Here is a 27,530-nt window from a genome sequence, read left to right as displayed (position 1 = left end):
TGAACAATCTACAACATTTAATAAAAACATGACAAATTAAGAAACTGGATTTTTGTTGTACAGACATTTTAAACAGTAAATAGGTCATTTATAAAAACATGAGGTAACTTTTTATCATATCGAACAACCTATGTTATACATCCTGTTCAACCTGTTACAGTCTTACAGAAACTGGCAGTAAATGCAAGTCTTTCAGAAAGGTTTAATAACATTTTGAATCTCCCATCGCTGTCCTGAGCACTCCTTTATAACAAGTGTGTGATGGTGTATTTCCACACATCTGTTTGTCTTTCGGTTGCGCAGTTCACCACCCTGTAGACAACACAGCCATGATAAGTATTTATCCTAAATGTGCTGTTGTTTCTATCCAAACAAGTCTTTTGATTAGATTATTCGTTATCATTTTTATGATCTAATTGGTTTTTGATTAAAGTTATTTTTACTTTCAGACCTGTTTAAAGTCCCAGTAAATGCCCATATTGTTCTTCAAGGCCTCTTTGCACGCATACAAACCAGGAACCTCCCCTGTGCCGGAATCCGCCAGACACCTGTTGTCATTGTATTTGTGAGATTTGATCCCACCAACGTACAACTCACCACTTTCTCTGTAAAAGGTATTCTGTAAAAGCAAACAAAGAGATAAGTCCTTGTATATTGTGTGTGGATGTGTGCGCAGAGTGACAGGTGATGAATTTAGGTCTCGTTACACAAACCCACCTGAGGACCGTAATAGTGGCATCCATAGGCTACAGGAATATGACCTGGTACAGGACCTTGGTCCAAGCAGAGCTGTGCATCTAGATTTGTCATCTTTATGGAGGAAAATATGAGGATGAATTTTAAACAATGGGAAAAGATGTTATATATGTAAATCATTCAAATATTTAGACTTGGTTGATTTAAAAAAATTGTATTTGAATCAGAAACTATTCTTCAATACATCTCAATGACAGAGAAGTTTGTAATGTTTAAAAAGCAGCAAGTCAGACGCCCCATAAATAAATAAAGCTTTAGTCTTAATTCCTTCAATCATCCGTAACCATCATGTCTCTACATCTTAGTGACAAATCATAAAGAAACTTTCTTCATGTCAATATTTGACCAGATTTGCATACTTGCAGTACATCCTTTAAAATAAACACACTACAGCCTTATTCAACGAACATTTCATATTCAATATAAAAAAGGTTTAATTTCATAGACTTTGCCTTAAGAAAACATGTAAATAAAGTCTTATTTAAATAGTTTTTTTTTTGTTCTCCCTGCCAAGTATGTGTGTGCGTATAGATGGGGTGCGGGTCAGCCCCACACTTTTAATGTTAAAAATCCTTAACAAAACAGAGTTCATAGTCCAATACAGTGAAAAACAGCTCTGAGACAAAATAGTGTCTGGGATTCCCCCTTGTGATTTAAAGGTGCAGAGACAACACTGTTACATTTGACATCATTTCCTTAGACGTGGTTACGGTTTTTGGTCAAATACTGTATGACACATGTCAAAGGCGTATAAGATTCACTTTGTTGGACTTGGAACTCATTTCCAAGTCAGAGACTACCTGTACTATATTTGCATAAACATGTACAGTAAAAAATATTTACAGTGGCATGAAAAAGTAAGCCTTTTTTATTTCATGGTTTCCTGCATAAACATAAATTGGTCATGAAATATTTTTACTCACAAATATTAACAAAAACATGGTTTTTAAAGATAAAACAAACAGTTATGATCGTTTATGCCTTAAGTGAACACAGCTATTAAACATACAATGTGATGGTGGAAAAGTAAGTGAAACAGTGTTTTAATAATTGGTTGTACTGTAACACCATTGGCAGCAATAACCTCAAGAAAGTGCTTTCTGTACAGTAACTGTGGAATTGGGCCTGCACAATGTTCAGGAGGAATTTTGGATAATTTCTTCCTTTACAGAAGTGTAAGGACACAACCTCACCTAAACTCAGCGATATTCTTAGGATGTTTGGTGTGAACGGACCTCCTGAGGTCATTCCACAGCATGTCCTCTGGGCCTCTCCAAAAGGCAGATTTTGTGCCTGTGCCATTCTGTTGTAGAATTGTTTCGTTGTTTCGGGTCCATGTCCTGCTGCATTACCCAGCTTCTTCTGGGATTCAGCTTGCAGATAGTCAGCCTGACATTATCATGTATGATGCCTTGATAAACTTGGGAATTAATTTACCACTTCACAACAACTCAATAGGGTTCAGATCCAGGGGGTTGTGCTGTCCGCTCCATTACAGCCAGAATGTGTTTGAATTGCACAGGGGTCAGGGGTAGCTCAGTGGATAAGGCATTGGACTATGGTTCGTAAGATCCCAGGTTCAAACCCCACAACCACCAAGTTGCCACTGTTGGGCCCTTGAGCAAGACCCTTAACCCTCAACTGCTCAGATGTGTAATGAGATTAAACAAATGTAAGTCGCTCTGGATAAGAGCGTCTGCCAAATGTCCAAATGTAAATGTAAATGTAAAATGCACACTGACACTGTTGGAGTGTTTGGTGACATCAGAAGCCCCCCCCCTCCCTCCCCCCCCCAAAAAAAATTACATTTACATTTAGGCATTTGGCAGACGCTTTTATCCAGAGCGACTTACAAAAAGTGCTTTAATGTTTACAACATTGGATACATACTTACACTGGGTTAACTAGGTTAATAACTAAGTACCATTAGTCCAACACATCTGAGTTTTTTTTTTTGTTTTTTTTTTCGGGGGGGGGGGGGGGGGGTTGGGGGGGTTTAGTCCAAGTACTGGAGAAACAGATGCGTCTTGAGTCGTCGTTTAAAGATAGTCAAAGTCTCTGATGTACGGACATCTAGAGGAAGTTCATTCCACCACCTAGGTGCCAGAACAGAAAAGAGCCTGGATGAATGCCGCCCTCGATCCCTGAGAGATGGTGGGATGAGGCGAGCAGTGCTGGAGGATCGGAGGGAACGTGGTGCAGTTCGTGGTGTAATTAGCGCAGAGAGGTAAGTGGGTGCTGGGCCATTTTTAGCTTTGTAGGCAAGCATCAGTGTTTTGAATTTGATGCGGGCAGCTACAGGAAGCCAGTGCAGGGAGCGGAGGAGTGGGGTGGTGTGGGAAAACTTGGGAAGGTTAAAAACGAGTCGTGCTGCTGCATTCTGGATCAGTTGCAGAGGACGAATCGTGGACAAAGGCACAGTAGTCCAGTCTTAAATTAACGAGGGACTGAACAAGCACCTGAGTAGCCTGTGAAGAAAGAAATGGGCGAATTCTTCTGATATTGTAAAGAAGAAATCGACAAGAGCGAGTAAGGTTAGCGATGTGTGGGGAAAATGACAGATGATTGTCCACGGTTACCCCAAGATTGCGGGCAGTGGTTGAGGGAGTGATTTGGTTGTTGTCCATGGATATCACAAGGTCTTGACCTGGAGATGTCAAGTTACACCATCACTTTGTTTGTTTGATGTGTGTGTTCAAGAAAGACATAAAAGATCATGACTATGTGGTTTATCAGCTTAGAGATATTGCATTTGTTTACATCTGTGACTTAATTAAAAATCAGATGACACTTCATGACCGATTTACTGTATACAGAAAACCAGGAAATTGCAAACCGTTTCCTTTGTCACTGCCATGTTTCTCATATAAAGGTTCAATATAGAACCTGTTAGTGAATCAGTTTTGGATGCTTACCAAATGTATTCACATATCAACCATTAGGAAATTAGAGTTACTTTGCATGTTATCATTCACTTAATGCCAGTAAAATGACATACTGTAGACTAAGTGGAGTAGGAAAAAGAGCAGAAATATGGTGAAAAATAGAAAAATAAGAAAAATAAGTTTGTGGTACTATTCATCAAGACATTTCTCCTTTCTACTTGAAATTGAATTTGTTAAAGCAATTAATTATGGTCAATTAACCATAATCAATTAATTAACATGCACCTGTGGAATGGTTGTTAAGACCTTAACAGCTTACAGAAAGTGAGCATTTAAGGTCACAGTTCTAAAAACGCAGGACACTAAAGAGACTTGTCTACCGACTGTGAAAAACACCCAAAGAAAGATGCCCAGGGTCCCTGCTCATCTGCGTGAACGTGCATTAGGCATGCTGCAGGGAGGCATGAGGACTGCTGATGTGGCTAGGGCGATAAATCGCCATGTCCGCACTGTGAGACGCCTAAGACGGCGCTACAGGGAGACAGGAAGGACGGCTGATCATCCTCGCAGTGGAAGACCACGTGTAACAACACCTGCACAGGATCGGTATATCCGAATATCACACCTGCGTGACAGGTACAGGATGGCCACAACAACTGCCCGAGTCACACCAGGAACACACAATCCCTCCATCAGTGCTCAGACTGTCCGCAATAGGCAGTCCATGAGGAGGAGATGCACTGCAGTACTTCAAGCAGCTGGTGGCCACACCAGATACTGACTGGTACTTTTGATTTTGAGCCTCCCTTCATTCAGGGACACATTGGGAAACATTTTTAGTTTATGTCTTATGGTGTTGACTCTTTTAGTGTTCATACAAATATTTACACATTAAGTTTACTGTAAAAGTAAGTAAAAGCAAGTAAAAACAGTTGAAAGTCAGAGGACGTTATACTAGAAAGTGAAGACTTACTCCTCCATAGGCCAACAGGTTGGTCCAGCTGTCTAGTTTAGGATAAACGTTCTCCACGTACCACCTGAATGGTTTACACCCTAGTTTCTCTCTGAGTTTTTTTCTTTCTGACGTGTCCCCGATATCAATGCCATGACCCTGTAAAAAAGGAAAAAAGACATCACTGTATTTACTGTAGCATAACATATATATATTTTTTGCTTTCTGATTGAAATCACAGGTTTAGACCAAAGAACTCTTTCTAAAACTCTTATATCTTATATATCCAGTTTCGTCTGGGATTCATTAGTTTAGTTAGTTTAGTTTATTTATATAGCACATTTAAAAAACAACCATTTTAGAAAAGTGCTTCACAATGTCAATGTTCAGTCCTTGCATTTCTGCAATGTACTTGTTTGTACCCGAGTGTATGCACTCACTTTAAGGGGAAGGTTCCAGGCTATGTTAACATGATGCTTGTACTCATCCATCCAGATGTCAGCCACCCGCAGTGCGTTCCTCTTCATGGCTATGCTCAGGTCAGGCATGTACGGCTTGTGGGCTCTCTCTATGTGAGCGATCTTGGAGCACGGCACTATCTCGATGCTCCCACCACACGTCCATACCTGAAGACAAACCCAGGTCAGCTTTTGCTTTAAAATGGAATTAAACATGTAACGACAATGCTAAGCTTTACAAATCTTACCCGGATACCTAGCTCTACATTTTCTCCACCATAAACCTTCATGTCTCCATCCAGGCTGCCAATCTCACCTAGAAAAGCTCTGTCGGCAACCAGGATTCCCATAACAGACGGAGATCTTGAGGGGAAGGAAGATGTTTCAGACAATTTTCACAAATATGGTCTTTATACTAAAGCATTTATGAACCCTTAATTCTGATTGGTCAAAGTGTGTTCTGACAAAATAGTGCATCTGTGAGGGGCCTGATGAAAGTTCTGGTGAATGGAGGGATAGAACTGATCAATATTTACAGAAGACAATAAGCACAGTGCAATAATGAGACTATTAGCCGCATTAAAGCATTTGAAAGGTGTAAACGTTTTAAAGAAGACCATCAAACTATGAATGAAGATCCCAACAGATCGCTCCTGTGAACATTCAGGGAGTGGAAAGCCTGAACCTTTTATTATTTTGTTAATATTATTATTTTATTATGAGTTATTGCCACATCTCCTGTACAGTCCTGACCTCACTCCAAACCATTTCCACATGTTTGGGCAGTTAAAGGAATTCCTAGGAGGCCAGCGTTTCAGACATGGTTCATGCACTTTGATCATTAAACCGGCGTACTGAGAAAACCATGAACCCTGATGGTATCCAAGTACTAGTGAAACGCTGGTATAAGTGCATTACTGTAGCAAGTGATTATATAGAGAGATAAAGGGAGTTTTTACTCTCATAACTGTGTTCTGCACAAAAGTCTCGGTTTGACTTGATCACCCCTCATATTTTTTCAACCTATTGCCCAGGGTATTATGTGCTCATTCACAAGAATTTGGTATGATGCTTTATATAATCAAAAGATTAATAATAAAAAAAGAACCATTTTTAAACCATAAATATGCATTTATATACACATATCTCTCTGTAATATGCTACATTTTGTTAATCTAGGTTGTTATTATTGACAGTTAGCTATTATTATTTAAGCTAGTTACCATTGTTTGAGTTATTAGCATGCTAGCACACATGCGGACTGTTGCTTGTTAACTAACAATCTGCAGATGAATATTCATTTCTTTCGATCTTTAAAAAATCCACACAATTCCTCAACCAAATACATAGTTAATTCTATCGTGTTTTGATAAGAAAACAACATTTACCAGAATGTTCATTTTGATGACTGTTTACACTATTTGCAATGTTTTTTTGCATAAATTAACGATATGAAAGTTATTATATTTAGTATTATCTGATATCTTTTAATAATTTAGAGTTTAATAGATGTTAGTGTAGCTTTTAAGTATTCAGTACTTTCATTAGTGATACGTCTACTTATGTCTATACTGTAACATCTGTAACATTGGGGGGATATATATACAGTATATATATCTAATTGTAATTATATATATATATATATATATATATATAAAATTGTTAAGCATCTTCGGTTCAATGCCAGTCTACTTACTTTCCAGGACTTGAAGGATCATTCAGTTTGTACCACTCAGCATCAAAACCCTCGTACATACACCACAGCGCCCAGTCAAAGGCATGAGCAGCAGGAGCGTATCGAACCACTTCAAGGTCGTAATAATTGACTCGGTCAAACACAGGAGAGACGACGACTGTTCTGTCTGCCTTGATCCGTGCCAGCATTGGCTCTGCCCTGGGGACATTAATGCATAATAATATATACAATAGATAAGTTTCTGTTTTTGTCCAAAGTGTAAGGTATTGTTACAAGCTTTCTTTGTACAATGGAATTCTCTAGTAATGGTGGTTTAAGAGCTACGGTTCAAGGGCTGCAGAAGGTCATTAACACCATGTGATCCATATATTCAGTTTTGGCATAGGCTTTACACAAGGGGAAATCTCTCACTCCGGAAAATGACTGCAAAGTGCAAGTGTCAAAACATACAGTTTCTTGAATGACTACTAGGAGGCAGCTCTAAAAGTTCCCCACTGGTGGTAATACCACCATGTTAGAATGCTCAACTTCACAAAAGAAACAAACAAGTTTACACCATAACACCAGCTGCATTGCAGGTGTCAAATCGCTAGCTGTCTGCTGTGCATCACTTAATCTAACCAGCTACCTGAAATCATTGTACTGTGATATAAATTACCACATAAAATATGGAACTTGACATGGAACGATACGTGGGTTATGGGTGACGGATTTCAATCAAATGCAAAGTAACATTAACATCTAAATGAATCTTAGACACTTTAGCATTTTAGCATTTAGCAGAGTCAGGCTATGTTCATTACACCCATTTATCTACGTATTAACCAGGGGTTTAGGCGAAGTTAGCTTTCGCCAAGATAGCGATGACTAGAGCTCCCACAGTCCAAAAACCCTTCCTGTTGCACCCCTGCCATTTTCACTAATGCTGCCCAGTAACCCCAATGAAATTTCACTAATGTGTTAAACAGGTCTTAACTCAATTCCAGTAATTGCTTAACGCAGGCTAATAATTTGAACCTTTTAAAAAGGTAATTATTATTTGCCAAGCAGTGTATTTTACACAAATTGAGTTGTTTTCATACTCACCACATCACATGGACCTCTATATGTGCATCCAAAATAGCCACAACATCACCAGTAGCGGCGCGCCAACCAGAGACACGAGCTTGTGCGAGGCCCATTTGTCGATCGTGTCTCACTCGGACAATTTTCAGCTGAGGATGCTGCTTCTGTGTGGTGGCAACGTAGAAGTCAAGACTCTCTTTCAGGTCCTCTGTGCAAAAGTAGCATAATAATTAAGGCATTAGCAAAGTGTGCTTAGTGTCTGGATCACAAATGTTCAGATAATTCAGTCTAATTTCACTCAAAATTACGATCGTTAACTCATTTTAAGTCATTTCCACATTTATTTTAGGTGATACATTAAACACATGGTGTGCCACAATAGAAAAATTATAAACAATGTTGCATAGTGGAGCTACTGTTACAACTACTCACAACAAATTCAGGTTTAAACCTGCTGTGACTCTAACTGATGATCAGGTTTAACAAACCGTTAGTGCTGTGATCATCCACCAGTATGATCTCCTTGAGCAGATGAGCAGGCGTTCTGTGTATGATGCTGTGTATGGCCCTCTTTAAGATCGACAGAGCCTCATTCAAGAAAATCAGAACCACGCTGAGTGATGGGAGCTGCTCCGGATACACCTTCGTAGCACACCTGAATAATAAAACAAACAGAAACATGGCTACATGAGGAAAATAAAGATAATAGAAGCTCTGATTATTCCATATACTGTGCTTTGGTAATGTAGATAATTTCTATACACCGGCTTATCTTCTACAGTATATACCGCTTATCCTGCGCAGGGTTTGCAGGAGTCCTGGGCCCGTATTCACAAAGCTTTTTAGGCCTAAAAGTTGCTCCTAGTCATGAAATTCTTAATTATGACATTTTCTTAGAATTTCCCCTTAAATTTAGGACTGAATCTTAGTAAAGATAAAAATTATTCACAAAATATCTTAGTCCTAAAAACAGCTACTAAGGTAAAAACGGTTAAAAGTAGAGAGGAGGACTTTTAAGACGCTTAAGAGTTTCTATTGCGAAGGACAAAATGGCGGAAAGAAGATATATTCTCCAAACACTAAACGTAAAGCTAAAAGTAAACACTGCTTTACTGTCCAATTTGTTTTTTTGGTTTTACTTCCTTCCATCTCTCTTGGATTGTTGGCTAAATACCATACACAAGTGCAACTCAAATAGATTGGCCTGTAATCATGTAAATTAGTAAAAGCTGAACCATTTTGCTCCCAACAATCTGAAATGGATTAAAAGTAGTAAAGTCATTATGATACATAACTGCAAGAAGTTAAATATAGTATACATTTGGCTGTTTAATTATCTTTAAGAATTTTAGCCTATAACAGAAACGTCGCATAAAGTAGCCTGTAGTCATGATTACACAATTACTTAATATACAAACATTATGATTTCACTGTCTGTTCTATTATCTTATATTCTCATATTTTCACAAAAAAAAAATGCTTTTTAAGAGGTTATTTTTATCAACCAATCACAGTAGTATAATTTTTTTAATACTGACAAAAACAGTTTGCGTGCTATACATATAATAAATGGGACCCCGTCAATGGTGTATTCCTTTCTCTCTGATAGACATAGAACTGTAAAAGCAGACCAGGAAAAAGTGTTTACTGAAACTGAGAGCATATTGTTTAGTTCGCCTTTAACAGTCCTACAATTTTTTTATATTTGCATAAGCAAAATAGACATTCATTTCATGTTTAATTTATCAATGTAAATGGGGTGGAAGCGGCATGGCATGGCATTTCAATGGTTTGCTGACATGGAAAAGATCAACATCTGTCCCGCGCTGAAACCTTACTCTGGCTAGGGTCAACCACACCTCCTCACTAACATAAAGGTTTTTGTACTTTCCTTACTCAGAGTTGCTCTGAGAAGTTTCCTAAATCACTTTTAGTTTAGGACTCCCAGCTAGGACTTTTTAAGTTAAAGGAGCTCTCTAAAAGAATTCTAAGAAGCTTTGTGAATAAATCTGTATAAGCAGACCAGGAAAAAGTGTTTACTGAAACTGAGAGCATATTGTTCAGTTTGCCTACAACAGTCCTACAGTTTTTATATTTGCAGAGGCAAAATAGACATACATTCCATGTTTAGTTTATCAATGTAAATATGGGGTGGAAGCGGCATGGCATGTCAAAGGGTTGCTGACATCTAGAAAAGATCAACATTTGTTCAGCGCTGACACTCTACTGGTGTCCCACAGATCATACACAGCTCAGGTGGGAGAATCTGCCCACAGAACAACTAGTAGTCATGCCCTCCACAAATCTGGCCTTTACAGAAAAGTGGCAAGAAGAAAGCTGTTGTTGGGAGAAATTCACAAGACGTTCTGTTTGCAGTTTGCGACAAGCCATGTGGGGGACACAGCAAACATGTGGAAGAAGGTGTCCCGGATGATCTAGATGAGACCAAAATTGAACTTTTTGTCATAAATGCAACTAACACTGCACAGCACCCTGAACACACCATTCTCTCCGTGATCCATGGATGCTTTCCTTCAGTAGGGACACGAAAGCTGTTTAGAGTTGATTGATACAGTATATCAACATCTCATCAGCAAATGAACAACTGGGGTTAATGAAACAAGATATGAAAGAATATCATTCATTCTAATAAACAATCTAAAAGGCACATGGAATTTTATTAAATCTTTTTCTTCTAAAGGCTTTGTCCCTTTTATCTTAGTGGTCACCCAATGGGATCATTTGCCATGCAAAATCTAGGGGTACCAGGTGCCCTTTTGTCCAACCCTCCCATTTTCTAACCGGGCTTGGGATGGCACTGGATTGTATGGTGTGTAGGGTTAAGGCCCTTGCCAAGGACCCAACAGTGGAGATCTGGTGCAACACACAATCGTACAACAACTCACCGAGTGAGTCAACAAGCAAAAGAGAGAGAAAAGGAACCATTCACGGTTTCCTGCACATTACAATAACAACAGCAGCATTATTAAACTCTGATAACCCTACCGCATGCATTTTAGAGTCTTGAAAAAACAATCTCATGAAAAGACATTGCCTTATAATAATGGGTGTTTTTTATCTGATAAAATACATCTTCTAATTGCAGGTGCTTCAAGTTTGGTTGGATAATTACAGTAAATGTCACCTGTGTTCGAAAATGAAACAACATTTAGAGTTAAAACTCTTCCTGCATTTTACTATGCACATAATGATGTATTGTTATTTGATATATAATTGATATACTGAAGAAAATTTGTTAAAGTCTACAAAAGACTTGAAAATGGGAGTGAAGGTTCACCTTTCATCAGGACAGTGACACTAAACATACTGTCAGAGCTATAATGGAATGGTTTAGATCAAATTACTGTACTGTATATTTATGTGTTAGAATAACCCAGTCACAGTCAAGACCTAAATCCAATTGAGAATCTGTGGCAAGACTTGTAAATTGCTGTTTACAGATGCTCTGCATCCAAGCAGACTGAGCTCGAGTTATTTTGCAAAGAAGAATGAGCAAGGAGTTTAATCTCCAGATGTGCAAAGCTGGTATAGATATACTCCAAAAGACCTGCAGCTGTAATTGAAGTAAAAGCTGGTTGTACAAAGTATTGGCTCTGGGGGGCCTACGACAATGCATTCCAGCACTTTTCTGATATTTATTTGTAAAAAAAAAAAAAAAAAAGTTTTTTAACCATTTAGGATTTTATTTCCAATTAACAATTTGTGCCACTTTGTGTTGGTCTGTCACATAAAATCCCAATGAAATACATCTACATTCCTGTTGTAAAGTTATAAAATGTGGAAAAGTTTAAGTCCCACTTTGACATGAACACCTAGCAGAATTATTTCCCATTTAAGTAGCCACTACATCCCCATAAGAGATGAATTAGAAGCAACATGAGTGACTTGTGATTTGCTAGTTCGAATGTAGGTTTCGATTCATGTGTACCACCTGCTTTATCTTTATTGTTTAAGTTTTTTTTTTTTTTTTTAAATGTCCACATTACCTGGGATCACGGGTGTCTGGTAGAGGTCGGTCAATTGGGAGCCGGTCGCTCAGGTAGGCATTGTATCCATAACGTTTATAGGAATTCTGCGCCTCACGCTGCTCATCATGGGAAAGATTTCTACCCCAGGATTTAAACAGAAAAGAGTCTGGAAAAAGCAGGGAATGATCTTCTCCTTTTTTCAGCTCCGTTTTCTTTTCTTCTCTGTTTTCATGCAACTTCTCTATCATCTTCTGCATTTGATTTTGCTTTTCTTGGAAAGTCTTAAACATGTCATCTGCAAATAAACAACTGAGGTTAATGAAACATGATATGAAAGTTTATTCATCTTAATAAACAATCTAAAAGGCACATGGAATTTTGTCACAATCTTCCCATTTTCTAACTGGTCTTGGGAAGGCACTGGGTTGTATGGTGTGTAGAGTTAAGGGCCAGTGTAGATCTGGTGCAACGCACAATCGTACAACTACTCGGCGAGAGAGTCAACAAGCAAGAGAGAGAGGGAAAAGGAATCATTCAGGGTTTTATTACACATTACAATAACAATAGCAGCCTTATTAAACTCTCACAACCCTAATGTATGCATTTCAGAGCCTTGAGAAGCCACTCTCATAAAAATATGTTGCCTTATAATGATAGGTGTTACTTATCTGATAAAATACACCTTCTAATTGCAGGTGTTTAAAGCAGTTTGGTTAAATACTTACAGTAAATGTCACCTTTGTTTGTAAATGAAACAACATTTATAATTACAGATGTTCAGGTATCATAACACAGGTGACACTTTTTCTTCAGTAAAGACTAGCGAGTTTGCCGTACAGTACAGTAGGCGGCATTTAAAGCTAAAAATTTTACATTTCTTTTTTTTTTCTTCTTATTTTATTTTTTTAAGGTGTAAACTATAGTGAAGAGATCTATGCTCAAATCTATGGAAGTATAACAGTGTCTAAATTCCCTGGAGGAATCATGGTTCATGGTAAATAAAAAATAAATAAATAAATAAAAGATTTTGGCACTGCAGTTTATTGTGGTTGTATATTTCAGATTAAAATGTAATTTAAGCATTTACAATTCAATGCAAAATTATTGACCTTACTCAATTGTGTTAAAAATTATTTTCAACTGTTAAAGATACCATCTTCATTATTTTTCAACCTCACAAATTTAGGTCGACAAATATATCAGATCATAAAATTCAGGTATGAACAATTCAGATCTTCACATCCGGGATATCACAGGAAGAGCAATGGATTGCTGATTGCTGTGGTCCGATCCACAGTCTACTTTAACGTGTGCCAATTCTCAGGAATCAATATTTTAAAGTTCAATATTTTTGTGTTGAATTTAAATGCTTAAATTCCTTTTTTTTATTTGGAATATACAACAACAATAAATCAAAGCCGAAATATTAAGCATCATAAATGCTTTAAGGATGTTTTTCATTTCAGATCAAATTGCAATGCGGAAAAGTTCCAACATTTTTATTGCAAAACTAAGTTTTTGTTCAGTTCCGGTAATTCAACATGATATTTTGCTTTGGGAAACTTTGATATTGTTATACTGTACTTCCATACAAACCTCCAGAAAGGGCCAGTGTGTGTACGTGCAGGTTTTCATTTCAATCAAGCAAAATATACACCCGATTCCACCTGTTTAATGACCTGTCCTTACCCTTTTAATAGAGCATCAGGTGTGGACAGCTTTTTAAACATATTCTACATTGTTACTGTACATCAATATATTCTACAGTGGTACAGTACATCATTCCTGTAAAGGGTGGTGCATTGGTATGGTAAAGGGAAGGTTGCCAAAGACTTCTTCTTATTTTGTATGGGGAACACACCTTATGATCTGACACGTACACTGATCAGACATAGATTAAAAACACCAGCTGGTCTCCTTTGCGCCATCAACAAGAGCTCTGATCCATTAAGGCATGGACTCCACAAGACCCCGACAGCAGTGACCCGGTTAAAATCACACAGATTCTTCAGCTTGGCCATACTTAATATATCTCACACCTTGATCTGTTGTGATGGGATACTAAATGCTTTTGACTTTAAATTAGAACCCAAGCACTATGACATCAGCCCTATGTTGTCATAGTGTATAAAGGGCTCTAAGGACTTTTTGGGGGTCTTACCATGCTCAAAAACTCAGGTTGGAAGACCGGTTAGAATCTGCTGCATTAGGATACAAGAGAGCCACGCCCGGGTCCCTTAAATTAAATTTTGCTGCATAGCTTATACACACGAAACCTGGTAAACCTTTAAATCTCATTGAGCTGAACAAATTTCTCATCACATGCCATAGGTTCTTCTCAACTGGAAGTAAGTTATTGTGGGTCCTTTGTAAAATGCAATCATTGGAATTAGATACACCCCTCCTAGGGGATTTATACGATCGCCATTAAACTGGGCTTATGTGATCTCAAGACATTGAGGATGCAAGATTGCAAATATGGGGTCATGGCAAAGATATTACTCTGTTTCAGAAGGATGAAATTATTGTCCTGCATTAAGCAAAGAAAACAACTATAAAGATTGAAGAAACTACTGAAATTGATAGTGCTGGACCATCATCTCTGAGAAGGAAATGTGGTAAGAAAAAACATCAGGAATGAAGATAATGGAAGAATCATCGGTCATCAGTTGAACTCACATCTATGTTTAATAGTAAAAGTAAGAAATTCATTAACAGCTGAGTATGAGTCATATCATGGTATTAATAATGGTGTATTGTTTCCTGTTACTGGTAATCTTAAAAAAAAGTTAATTGCAGCATTAGATATTATTATTAGAATCATTTGCGCTGTAAGAATGGGTCAGCCGTGACGATGGTTTAAACTTACGCTAAAAGTGGTTAATAAATTACTGACATCATATTGAGTGACATCACATTGAGTGACATCATAGTGTGATGCTTATTTTCCAGCATCTGCGGCCTATTGAACACACGTACCCATCACAAATGTTAACACTCACACACACACACATTTTTTACTCACTCACACACACACACACACACACACACACACACACATTACAAATGTTAACACTCACACACTCACTTCTTTCTCTCTCACACACACACAATCACACACAGGCTGACACACCCACACGTCTCACACACACACACACACACACACACACACACACACAAACAGAGTGACATGACGTTCACAGACATCACATTAAGTTACATCATAGTATGATGCTTTTTGGAGGTCTAAACATAAAATTCCCTTTTTTCTAAAATTATGTCATAATTGTAGTGGGATTCCACTACTCTTTTAAATGCATGTGCCCTCTATGCCCGGGTGGCGATGGCACAGGGTGCTTGGGCCCACTCATCGTTGCTTGCAACTATATTTATTATTATTATTATTATTATTATTATTATTATTATTCAGTTTTTCTCATTTGCTAAGACACGCTAAGTGAAACTGGGATTCGCTTGATCTTCATCATCACATTCTTAGCACAGGAGAAGTCTTCTCTTTCAAATGCCTTAACACTTTTTCATTTGTTACACACATTTTTTACACCCTTTGTCAAAACAGTTACCACAGATCTCATTGAAAGATCCCAAACTCCATTGGATTCACTGTGTTGAACAAAAGGAAAACAACTATTAACAGCTGATAGAAAGTACTTGCATAATTATAAATATCCAATGCATCTGTGTGAAACTTGTTTGCACAACTCTTCAATCAGCAATCAATCCTCATCCCTCTACAAAAGATGCCACCTCTGTATTGCTATTTGCAAGCATGGATCAAAGAGGCCATAGGCACGAAAGGAGAGTAAGAGGCCATGGCAGAGGGGCCCGAGGAAGAGGAGTTCGTATGCGTGGTGGAGGAGCTGCAGCAGCAAGAGGACAAAATCGAGCTCAAGTTCCAAATGAAATTCGGGCAACAATTATTGACCATGTCATCAATCATGGCTTGTCCTTTAGAGAGGCTGGACAAAGGGTCCAGCCCATTCTGGGTTGGAGCACTGTGGCATCTATTGTAAGGCTTTTTCGGAATGAGAACAGGTAATTCACAGTGTTACTGTAATGCATACCACTGTGTAGTTCAGCTTTACTGCAACCTGTAAATTTAAAATTTGCTTTTTTTCTTAGAGAACAATGGAGTTTGAAGCAGAAGGGACACATCACAAATTCATTTTTGTGGATGAAGCCGGCTTCAACCTCTGTAAAGTGAGGAGACGCGGGAGGAACATCATCGGGCAGAGGGCCACTGTCACAGTGCCAGGTCAGAGGGGTACCAATATCACCATGTGTGCTGCCATCTCCAATGATGGGGTCTTTTGCCAGATACCAACTATTGGCCCATACAATACAAAACACCTCATCACATTTCTTGATGCATTGAAAGAAATACTGATTCCACCCGAAGAGAGAGGGCTGTTGAGGCCTGGCATGACTTTGTATGTCATAATTTGGGACAATGTGGCTTTCCACCACTCTCGCCTTGTGAACGAATGGTTTGCAGCACAGCCTCGTATTATGATGCAATTCCTGCCTGCATACTCGCCTTTTCTGAACCCAATCGAGGAGTTCTTCTCTGCTTGGAGGTGGAAGGTGTATGATCACCGGCCATATGAGCAGATGCCCCTCCTGGAGGCAATGAATGCTGGTTGCCTGGCAATAGGTGCAGAGGACTGCCAGGGATGGATACGCCATGCAAGAAGGTATTTCCCTCGGTGAATTGCAAGGGAAAACATTCAATGCGATGTTGATGAGAACCTGTGGCATAATCGGCAAGAACGAATGGACTAAATGTGAAAAATAATTTATATATATATTTTCTTCTTTTTTCTAAAGGTATTTCCACCCATAAGTTTTCTTTGGTAGTTTTTTTTTTCAGTATCCATTTGAGTTTGTAAAGTATTATATTGCATATTGATGGCTGAATTTTGTTATCCATCGTGTAATGATTGATTCAAAGAATAAATTAATTTGACTACAAGTTTTGGTGTTTGATGGAAATATTTGCTGATGTTGCATGTTTTTAATGTTTTGTGAGTGTTAGAGCATTTTGCTAACAAAATGAGTCATTTTGACCATTGACCTTAAGTTTTATCCTGTGTGTTAACTGTTTTGAAAATGTGATGTCAGAGTGGGCAAATGTGTTTAAGCAATCGAGAAAAACTGTATTATGATTCATAAAGTAAAATATGGTTGCACAGATACCTGTTACACATAACTTATTACAATTACTCATTATTTAATACAACTGTATTGGGTAATTGTTCTCACTGGGCATGAACTAATGATGGTGATGTAAAGTCACCCAAGTATAGTCATGTTTTTCACCTGCCCTGTGGATTGACTGGGTTCGACTTCCAGCCACTGGATGCAGTGCCAGTCCCAACTCTAAATAAAATGGTAGGGTTACATCTGATGTAAAAAATAAGGACAAGAAAAAAACAACAACCCTGTACCTGGCTTGTTCCCGGATCAGATGGTCTGCTGTGGCGACCCTTTGCCAGGAGCGGCCAAAGCAGCAGCAATAACAACAATATCATTATCAACAAAGAACATTTACTGAAAAAATTTCTGATAAAACACAAACATGCATGAAGTATTACACAATTTCATTTCAAGAATAATAAACATAAACTACCTGCAACTGCAACAACAACAAAAAAACTCTAATAACCCCTTCCATAACAGAGGAACATCTTTGAAATATACAGTAGGAACATCTTCTGACATGGTTGTTTAAGAAACGAGAACCTTCTCATTGCATCAGTCAGGATTTACTGTAATTTGTTTCGAGCTAAACCATATTTACTGAATGATCTTCCCTATTTGCTTAGTTAAACCCAGGTGGTGACTTTTTGTTTGGCCAGGCAGCAAATTGCTGGAGGACGAAGATGTTTTACCATTTAATACCCGTATGTTACATTTTTTTGCTCACTGCTAACTTGCTTTATTGTATGCAGCATTATTTATGTTGCCCAAAAAGGTTTCCAGCACCTGGCAGCCAGACGGATTATATGTCAAAATATGCACTAGAACCAACTGCCCGTTTGTAACTATTAATGTCCAGGTGCAACACACACACATGCAACATACGCACATTACTAATAAAAATTACTAATACTAATTTTAGTTTCATAATTACTGTAAAAAAAAAAGATAAAATAATACAAAAAAATGTAAAACAATAATTAAAAAGATCAGTAATGACTTAAGTTTTTTTTTTTTTTTTTTTTTTTGCTCCAATTTATTAATCCAGACTATATAGCTAATAATATTAAAGGTTATTATGAAAGCATTGACAGGACTAAATCTGAAATAGGAAATTCAACAAGCACATATACTATATTGTGGATGAGATGGCCAGGTGTCCACAAACTATTGACCATATAGTGCATATTATTAAAGTGTAGCAAATTAGTAACATGTAAACAGATTGAGCAGCACACCCATAACTGGAATACTCACAGAGTTTTTCAACAGCTTGTTCCTTGTCATGTTCTTTCTCCAGTGCATTGATTTTGTCGGTCTTGTCATTGTTTGATATCCTCCACTTTGTCACATAAGTAATCAAGAAAAATCCCAGACCGGCACAGATTACAATTCTAGTCAACCTTAGGAGCCTCATCTTTAGACTTTCTCTTAACAAGACGTTGCCTAAAAATGATGGGTGCTGCTTCTCTAATCAAATACAGCTTCTAATTGCAGGTGTTTGAACCAGATTGTTTGAACTGTTAAATGATTCCTCTGTTTGTAAATCAAACAGCATTTTTAAATAAAGGTGTAACGTATAAAGGTGCAGCACAGGGGAAATTCAGAAAGTGCTAGTCTGTGTGTACAGGTTTTCATTCCAACAAGCAGAAGCCAAACCTCATTCCACCTGCATAACTTAATTTAAATTCAAATTCAAATTTTATTTGTCACATACACAATATGATTTGCAGTGAAATACTTCTTGTTCTTGCCTTTAAATAGACTACCAGATTTGGCTTAATATATATCTAGGTAACTAGAAAAATAGATATATTGTAAAGGTAAATGGTAAATCATGTTTTCCCATGCATCATGTGGATTTCCAATTTGTGTGTATGTATGTGAAGCCAAAATGGAGATTTTGCTGCATAGCTCATACACACTTGCATGTTTGCACATGAAACCCGGTACACACTTTCGCATTTTTTGTATACTCTGCTGTGTCGTGGGCTCAACTTAAACAGGAAGTCAGTTATTTGGGGACATTTGCAAAACGCACGCATTGGAATTTGATACACTCCTCCTAGGGGATTTATAGGATCGCCAACAAATTGAGTTGTCAAACACAAGAGTTAAAAAGTTGAAGTTTGAAGCAGAAGTTGATGTGCAAAGACCCAGATCACTCGACAACGTGAGTGTTTATAACTTATCAAGAAATTGCATATTAAAGCACTTTGTGAAGAACGCAGTAACACTTTACAATTCCCACGCACATACTAAAAAAAGTCTTTGGTTTTAATCAAGTGGTCTTTGTAACCCTTTGTTTTCTGAAAAAACTTGATGATCTAATCCAAAGACTTTTAAAAACTTTGTAAGCCTTAGAAAGGCTTTTTAATCCATTAAAAAGTATTTTTAATTTCAAGTCTTCTCCTATCAATAAGTCTTTTGTTTAAAACACGAAGTGTATTTGGCACCATGGCCAGCTCCACTGCGCACAGGGGAGGGGCGGGGCCCTTAACTCTCCACTTCGGTTAATACATAATCAGTCATCTGGCTAGGGCCATCAGCCACCTACGTATAAAAAGAGCCACAAACACCAGTCTTGTGAGTCGTATGTCCTGGGTGCCAGCTTCGCTAAATTCTCTTCTTTATTTAATTAAATTTGGAGTGGCCCAGAGACTCGGAGGAAAAATGGAGGAAATTGCCAAGAATCCTCGGGCTTTCTCGTCTTCAGCCTTTGCCAGCCCAGCCCATTGACTGAACTTGACTTAATAAGACTTTGTTTGTTTTGTTGCTTGAAGACAAAGACACAACAAGACTTAAAGACTTCCTGATTTAAAACAAATAGTTACAAGGACTTGTTGTTTGAAGAAGACTTTTTCATTGTAACTTTTTTTTTAACAACAATGGCTATAGAGACTAACGATGAATGACAAAGACTTGTTAATTGAAAAAGACATGAAAAGACATTGGTTGGAGTCATAAACTTTATTGAAAACAAAGTTACAAAGACTTGTTGGTTGAACTCTTAAGAAGACGACATTGATGACAGACTTTCCAACACTTACAAGTCTTCGGGTTTATTCATCGAGATTTTATAAGTGTTCCTGTCTTTGTCTTCAATTAATTATTTGTATTTGGCAGAACTTTATGGTACTACAGTTAATCAAATTACTATACTACTACTATACCATTCACCCAGTATGTATACAGACGAATTACTTTCAATCTGAATATTTCTGTCAGTACTTGGTTGGCATCATTAGGCTAGTTTGGAGTTTTCCCGTAAAAAATGTCTGTAAATTTAACGGTAAAATACCGTAAAAAGATGCTCCAGAATAAAACCGTATTTCACAAAACTTGGGATAACCGTAGAATTTACAGTGAAAAACTGTAATTAGTTTTACAAAGCAGGACCTTAAACTTAACAGTTAAAAACATATGAAAATATGGTCTATTGCAGTAAAATTTAAAAAAGTTATGGATGTAACATATAAACTCTTAGAGTAGAGTAAGGTATTTGTTACTAATATACTAAAGCATCAGTTTATATTTTACTAAACCTTTGTTAATAAAGTTTAAAAATCATAAAAATATATGCTCTGTAAAAAATTAACCGTAAATTTTACGGTAAAAAAGCCAGAAATTTACCATAAAAAAATACGGTAGCAGCGTTATTGTTTGTACAGGATTGCACTCATTATACTGTATATTTTACGGATTTTATTATTTTATTGAGCTTTAAGACTTTAAATTATCATGAAAAAAAAAAAGTAAAGAAGTAATGCTTTCCATAACCTAACACAAAATAGTTCTAGACTTTAGGTTACTGCGCCATCTGGTGAATAAAATGCTCTTCAGTGTTAGGATTTCTCTGTTTTATTCTGAGACTATAAAAATTGCAAGACTGCATTGGACTAAATTGAGTTAATAAAGTAATTTATTAATTTACTTATTTACTTTATGATCATATTTGTTGATACTGGCAAATGTACGTATATGTAATTCTCTGTTTGTCTTTAAGTGTTTTAGAATATCTTTTAGGGACAAATCTGTAGACAGACAGACAGACAGATCAAGTGGAAATAAATTAAGTATGGTTAAATATAGCCTTTATCCCATTCTTCCCCTGCATGCAATAATATTTTTTGGCTTCTTTAGTTAATGACACTTATTTCAGCCTATTTAAACTACTGTGGTATTTGATGAAGCTTAACTACTTTAGTTATTATGTTTAAATTGTAGTTTTTTTAACAGTTTGTTCCTTGTTCCTTGTTCCTCTTTCTACAGTGCACCGCTTTTGTCGGTCTTGTCGTTGTTTGATATCCTCCACTTCATCACATAATTAATAAAAAAAAAAAAAAAAAAATAGCCATGGAGGCACACTCATTTCAATCAAACACAACCTTCACCTGATTCTACCTGTTTTAGCTGTTCTTGCCTTTAAATGGTGTATCAGGCGTGGGTTGTGCTTGTTTCAAATGAACACACAGGCCCTTTCTGAAGAAGCTTTGCCCCCTTTTCATTATAGTGTACAGATTAAAAAAATGTATAAGAAAGAAAGAGAAAAAAAGAGAAATGTAAAAATATTTTTCTTAATACAGCCTACAATACATTGTTACTGTAAAGGAGAGTGTAAAGAGCAAAGATGTGAATGATAAAGAGACTTGTTTTGTAGTGGGAACACTTGGGCCTAACAAACTAATTTCAAATATAACTTATTTCTCCTAGGATTGTCATCTAGGAACATGCCTGTAGCATCAGGCAAGAAAAAATTAATTGAAAGAAAAAACCTGGTCATTCAGTACTTTCTGGTCATCAGCTAATCTGATTTTTTGATATAATGAACCTAATACAGTATATCTCACACCTTATACCTCATCTACTGTGATGAGGTACTGAATGCTTTTCACTTCGATTTTTAGTTGTTTTAGATTAGATTAGATTAGATTAGATTAGATTAGATTAGATCAGATTAGATCCGATCAGATCAGATTAGATTAGATTCAACTTTATTGTCATTACACATGTACAAGTACAAGGTAACGCAATGCAGTTTAGGTCTAACCAGAAGTGCAATTAGCAGAAAGTGCAGGATAAAAGTATAAGTTCTAAGTTCTAAGGGAGAAGCTATGGGTAACTATTACAGAATGATATTTGTGAGCATAATATACAGATTGCTAGTAACTATAATTATAAATATACAATGGATAAACAATATATACAAGTTGCTATTAACTATAGTCAGGAATTTGCAAATAGATATGAACATAATATACAGGTTGATATTTTCTATGGACAGGAACTTACAAGTAGGCATGTACAGATAGATATGAACATAATGTGCAGATTGCTATTTTCTATAGACAGGAATTTACAAGTGGACATGTGTGAATATATACTCAGTCAGAAGTTTACAAATGTATTGTGCGTGGATATTTGTATTTGTATTTTATGTAATGACTGATCAGTTCCCTTAAAAATTATTACTTGAATTATAAATTAACAACTCAGTGATATGAATGTAGATAGATACTTATTTGCAGATCATTAATTTATGCATGTATGCATACCTGGAAAAGATATGGCACCAGGAAGTGAGAAGTGTGTGAAGAACACGGTAACACTTTACAATGTGGTTTAGCTGGCTTTGTTATCCGTAACTGATGTAGTCAGTATGTTTGCATTTTTTTCAGAAGACATATCTTGGGGTCATGGCAAAGATATTACTCTGTTTTAGAAGGGTCAAATTATTGTCCTGCATCAAGCAAAGAAAACAACTAAGATGTCAGGCTGAACTAACCTCGGAGACCAGACGACTTATCTTTAGCGATTAGCCCAATGTAGCGTTGATGGTGAACCCAAACGCGGAAGAAAGCGAGTAGGCAGGATAACCACGCAATTTAGTTTAAGGACTCTCACAAAAGGGGAGCAAGGGAAAAACACAAATTTTACCCGCGTCCTATAAACACACACTTGATATCAGAAAGCAAAACCCAAGAAAGTGAGTACTCACGAGTCGATAGACGGACAGCCAGAACCGACATGGGCGAAACTCAATGACTAAACGTTGAATTGTGGTTTGTTTACTCCTCTTATACTTCCTGGTTCGCGACCGCTTGACTTCCGGGTCCTAGTGCCGGTCGTCGATTGAGTGTGCATGACAGTACCCCCCTGTCCAGGACCGGCTCCTGACGGTTCTGGGGTGGAGGATACCCGACGACGGTAGTCTCGGATTAATTCAGGGTTGAAAATGACCTGGGCCGGGATCCAAGACCGTAGCCTTCCCAATCGACCAGGTACTGTGCCCCTGCCCCGAGGGCGTGAGTCGAGGATCCGGCGCACAGTGTAGGCGGGACCACCGGGGAGGAGGAGCAGAGGGGTGGGTGAATTCATTGGACAGGTGGTGAAGTGTTTCAGTTGGGAGGTGTGGAAAACTGGACGGATCCGGAGCGCCACAGGCAGCTGGAGCCGGTAGGTGACAGGATTTATTCGATGGGTGATGCGGTATGGGCCAATGAACCTGGGAGATAGTTTGCGTGACTGTGTGTGAAGATGGAGATTTTTGGTGGAAAGCAATACCTTGTCACCTGCTTGGTACAAGTGTCCCGGAGGGTGTCGATGGTGATGCTGGGCGATGTAAGTGGTATTGGCACATTGGATGGCGAGGTTTGCCTCAAATATACTTAGGTTGAAGCCTCAAATGGACTTAGGTTGGTGGCCGAGGAGACATGGAGGTTGTGAGACAGCTCGGCCCATTTGAGGTAGCAGGCCCAGGAGCGCTGGCGATCCGAAACAAAACACCTCAGGTCGCGCTCCAGTTGTTGGTTCGTTCGTTCGTCTGACCATTAGTCTAGGAGTGATAACCGGAGGACAGACTGCAGGTGGAATTGATCAGATGGCAGAAGGCCTTCCAGAACTGGGCGGTGAACTGGGGCCCCCTGTCTGAGACGAGCGAGGAGTGGTCCCACTGGAGAACTTCTTATCTCAGATGTTGGGGCACATAGAGTCGTCCAGGCAGCGCACCGGCCAGCCCAGCCTTCGCAGCCTGTGCCTGGCGAACCCTCGTCTCTATGTCCCAGTGGAGGGGTGCGATGATTCGTTAGGTGGGGATGACAGGCACAGAGCCCGCCCGGGGCACCTCACCTACTTGTTGACGGGATAGGGCATCAGCCTTGGTGTTCTTGGACCCCGGGCAGTATGACAGATGGAAGTCGAACTGTTCGAAAAACAATGCCCACCGTGCCTGTTGTGGATTAAGTTGTTTAAGATTTCAGGTGGTGATGAGGCTCCGATGATCTGTCCAGACCATGAATGGCTCACTGGCACCCTGGAGCCAGTGACGGCATTCCTCCAAGGCCCACTTTATGTCCAACAGCTCGCGGTCCCCTACCCCGTATCACTGCTGAGTGGGGTCAAATTTCTTGGAGAAAAAGCCACAGGGGTGAAGCTTCTGGTCTGGACCTCGCTGGGAGAGAACAGTGCCAGCGCCCACATCTGACACGTCCACCTCCACAACGAACGGTTGGTTGGCATCTGGGTGAAGAAGAATGGGGGCAGTGGTGAAGCAGTGGCAAATTCTTGAAATGCAAAGATGGCAACAGGAGTAAGTTGGAAGGGACGAGAGAAGGGCCTGGTCAGACTGGTCAGTGGTGCTGCAACTGTACTGTAGCCCCGGATAAACCGACGATAAAAGTTCGCAAAACCAAGAAACTGTTGAAGCTGTTTGAGAGTCCTGGGTAGGGGCCAATGACGAACAGCTTCCAGTTTTTGCGGGTCCATGGTCACACCCTGGGACGAGATGACAAAACCAAGGAACGTGGTGGAGTACTGGTGAAAGACACATTTTTTCAACTTGCAGTACAGTTGGTAACCGAGCAATCCCTTGAGAACAGCCCGGACGTGCTGGATATGTTCTTCGATGGTGTGGGAGTATATAAGAATGTCGTCTAAGTAGACGAACACCCATTGGCCTGGCATGTCTCTCAGGACATCATTGATGAATTGTTGAAAGGTCGAGGGTGCGTTACAGAGTCAAAAGGGGGTGAACAGGCTCTCGTAATGTCCAGTGGGAGTGATGAAGGCCGTTTTCCACTTATCGCCCTCTCTGATGCGCATCAAGTTGTAGGCGCTCTGGAGGTCCAACTTTGTAAACGCGGTGGCACCAGAGAGGGCGTCCAGGAATGAGTTGATGAGGGGCAACAGATGTCGGTTCCTTAATGGTGATCTTATTCAACCCCCGATAGTCGACTCTGTGAAACACGTCCCAACTTGGGCCCGTAGGCAAAGTTCAGTGCAGGTCGGCCCCCACTGGAGGATTAGATTTTTGGTCCATGAAATGAGAGGGTCATGCTGCAGCAGCCAGGGGTGTCCGAGGATGATGGGAGGTGAGGAGATGGGTGTGAGATGAAATTGAATTGGTTCATGGTGTTGGTTAATGATGAGCGTAATGGGTAGGGTCTGGTGGGTGATGGGGCTGGATGACAAGGGCCGGCTGTTGACAGAAGTGATTTACACTGGCTGAAATAACACCTCGATTTTGACCCCCATTTCTCTGGCATAAGTTGAGTCAATGAAGTTGCCGACGGCACCGGAGTCGATGAACGCCGCACTTCTGACCCGTTTGTGGCCAAATTGGAGGATTACCTGCACAGTAAGGCGAGAGGTGGTGGTGTTGGTAGTGGTGGAGATTTGGAGGCGTTCTCCTGCCTGAGCTCCGCAACCTCGCGCCGCAAGGCCGCAACATCTTGGACGCTCTGGCGCAGATTAGCGATCTCTTCGGTTAGCTTATTGATTAGCTTGGCATGCTGGTCAACCACGTCGCAGAGATGCGCATAATCTGCTGGGTTCACTGCGTTTGGCTCAGTCATTCTGTCAGGATGAACTAACCTCGGAGACCAGACGACATAGCTTTAGTGATTAGCCCAATGTAGCGTGGATGGTAAACCCAAACGCGGAAGAAAGAGAGTAGGCAGGATAACCATGCGATTTAGTTTAAGGACTCTCACAAAAGGGGAGCAAGGGAAAAACACAAATTTAACCCGCGTCCTATAAACACACACTCAATATCAGAAAGCAAAACCCAAGAAAGTGAGTACTCACGAATCGGTAAATGGACAGCCAGAACCGACATGGGCGAAACTCAATGACTGAGCGTTGAATCGTGGTTTGTTTACTCCTCTTCTACTTCCTGGTTCGCGACCGCTTTACTTCCGGGTCCTAGTGCCGGTCGCCGATTGAGTGTGCATGACATAAGCAGATTGCTGAAACTACTAAAATTTGGTTGAGAAATGAAAAATGCTTTATTTCAGTTTCTCATCAGTTGTGACCAGTTGTGTCATTGGAACATTTAGATTATGGCTATGGTAGTGTCATAACATTGCAATGACAGATCATAACGTTGCCCCACAGGCTTGTATGGTAGGCAGTAATCATGATGGGTGCATCGCTTACCCTGATGCTCCACAGTCCATTCTTTATTCTCTCTAATAAATTGTATCCTCCATGGTTAATGTTTCTTTGGGGGGTTACAGAGCTGTTAACTCCCATTCCCTGAAGTTCTATTTAAATTGTGCATGTTGCATGCTCTTACTTTGACTGTTAAACATAGCCTAACATTAAATTTACTTTTATTTTCCTTTTCATATTTATTTCCTAATAGTAGTCTATTATTTTAAGGTCACGGGCAGTCGTCCAGGCATTTCCTGCATATCGTACTGTGTATGACTGTCTATGTAAAAAAAAAATTTTTTTATTTGATTTTAATAAGATTCGAGCCATGAGTTTTGCTGTAATGGGTTTTTTATAATTCGATTTGACTAAGCATTTAAGTGATCATGCTTATTCTCATCATGCTCATTCAGATAAGATTTATAATAATAATAATTAATAACAATAATAATAATAGTTATTATTATTATTATAGTATATGAGCTCAAAATTGTTTTTTCAGATTTAAATTTAATAATTTATTTAAATTAATAGTAGTAGTAGTTATAAACTCTATATATAACTATATATATAACTAAAGCAGTACTTCAAAATGAAAAGCCTTCCAAGTTTACGAGCGGAGGTTATTATTGTAAAAGCATTGACAGGACTAAATCTAACATGGGAAGTGAATGTGATTGCCAGGTGCCCCAGAAACTATTTACCATATAGTGCATATTATTAGATTATAGCAAATTAGTAAAATGTAATATTTTTTCTGATGCAGTTGGAAATATCTATATTTTTATTTCTTACAGAAACAGATTAAGCAGCACATCCATAACTGGAATACTCACAGAGTTTTTCAACAGCTTGTTCCTTGTCATGTTCTTTCTCCAGTGCACCGATTTTGTCGGTCTTGTTGTTGTTTGATATCTTCCACTTTGTTACATAAGTAATCAAGAAAAGACCCAGAGTGGCACAGATAACAATTCTAGCCAGAGTCAACTTTAGGAGCCTCATCTTTAGATTTAGAACTTTAGAACTTCTCTTAACAAGACGTTGCCTAATAATGATGGATGTTGCTCCTCTGATCAA

General features: G+C 38.8%; 1 protein-coding gene across 1 annotated transcript; it reads right to left on the bottom strand.

The window, feature by feature from the left end:
* LOC128531246 (probable polypeptide N-acetylgalactosaminyltransferase 8) lies at window positions 1-27,530 on the bottom strand. Its single transcript, XM_053505024.1, has 11 exons — window positions 27,290-27,530; window positions 11,820-12,096; window positions 8,301-8,467; window positions 7,834-8,020; window positions 6,748-6,945; window positions 5,300-5,414; window positions 5,034-5,219; window positions 4,615-4,752; window positions 718-810; window positions 452-619; window positions 1-312 (listed from the first exon to the last, which is right to left on the bottom strand). Exons 1-11 carry the CDS (start codon window positions 27,453-27,455, stop codon window positions 193-195), a joined length of 1,815 nt encoding a protein of 604 aa, XP_053360999.1. The 5' UTR covers window positions 27,456-27,530; the 3' UTR covers window positions 1-192.

Source organism: Clarias gariepinus, chromosome 10 (genome assembly GCF_024256425.1).
Source record: "Clarias gariepinus isolate MV-2021 ecotype Netherlands chromosome 10, CGAR_prim_01v2, whole genome shotgun sequence".
Lineage (NCBI taxonomy): Eukaryota > Metazoa > Chordata > Actinopteri > Siluriformes > Clariidae > Clarias > Clarias gariepinus.
The sequence above is the reverse complement of the archived record's forward strand: the minus strand, read 5'-3'. Positions and strand labels throughout refer to the sequence as shown.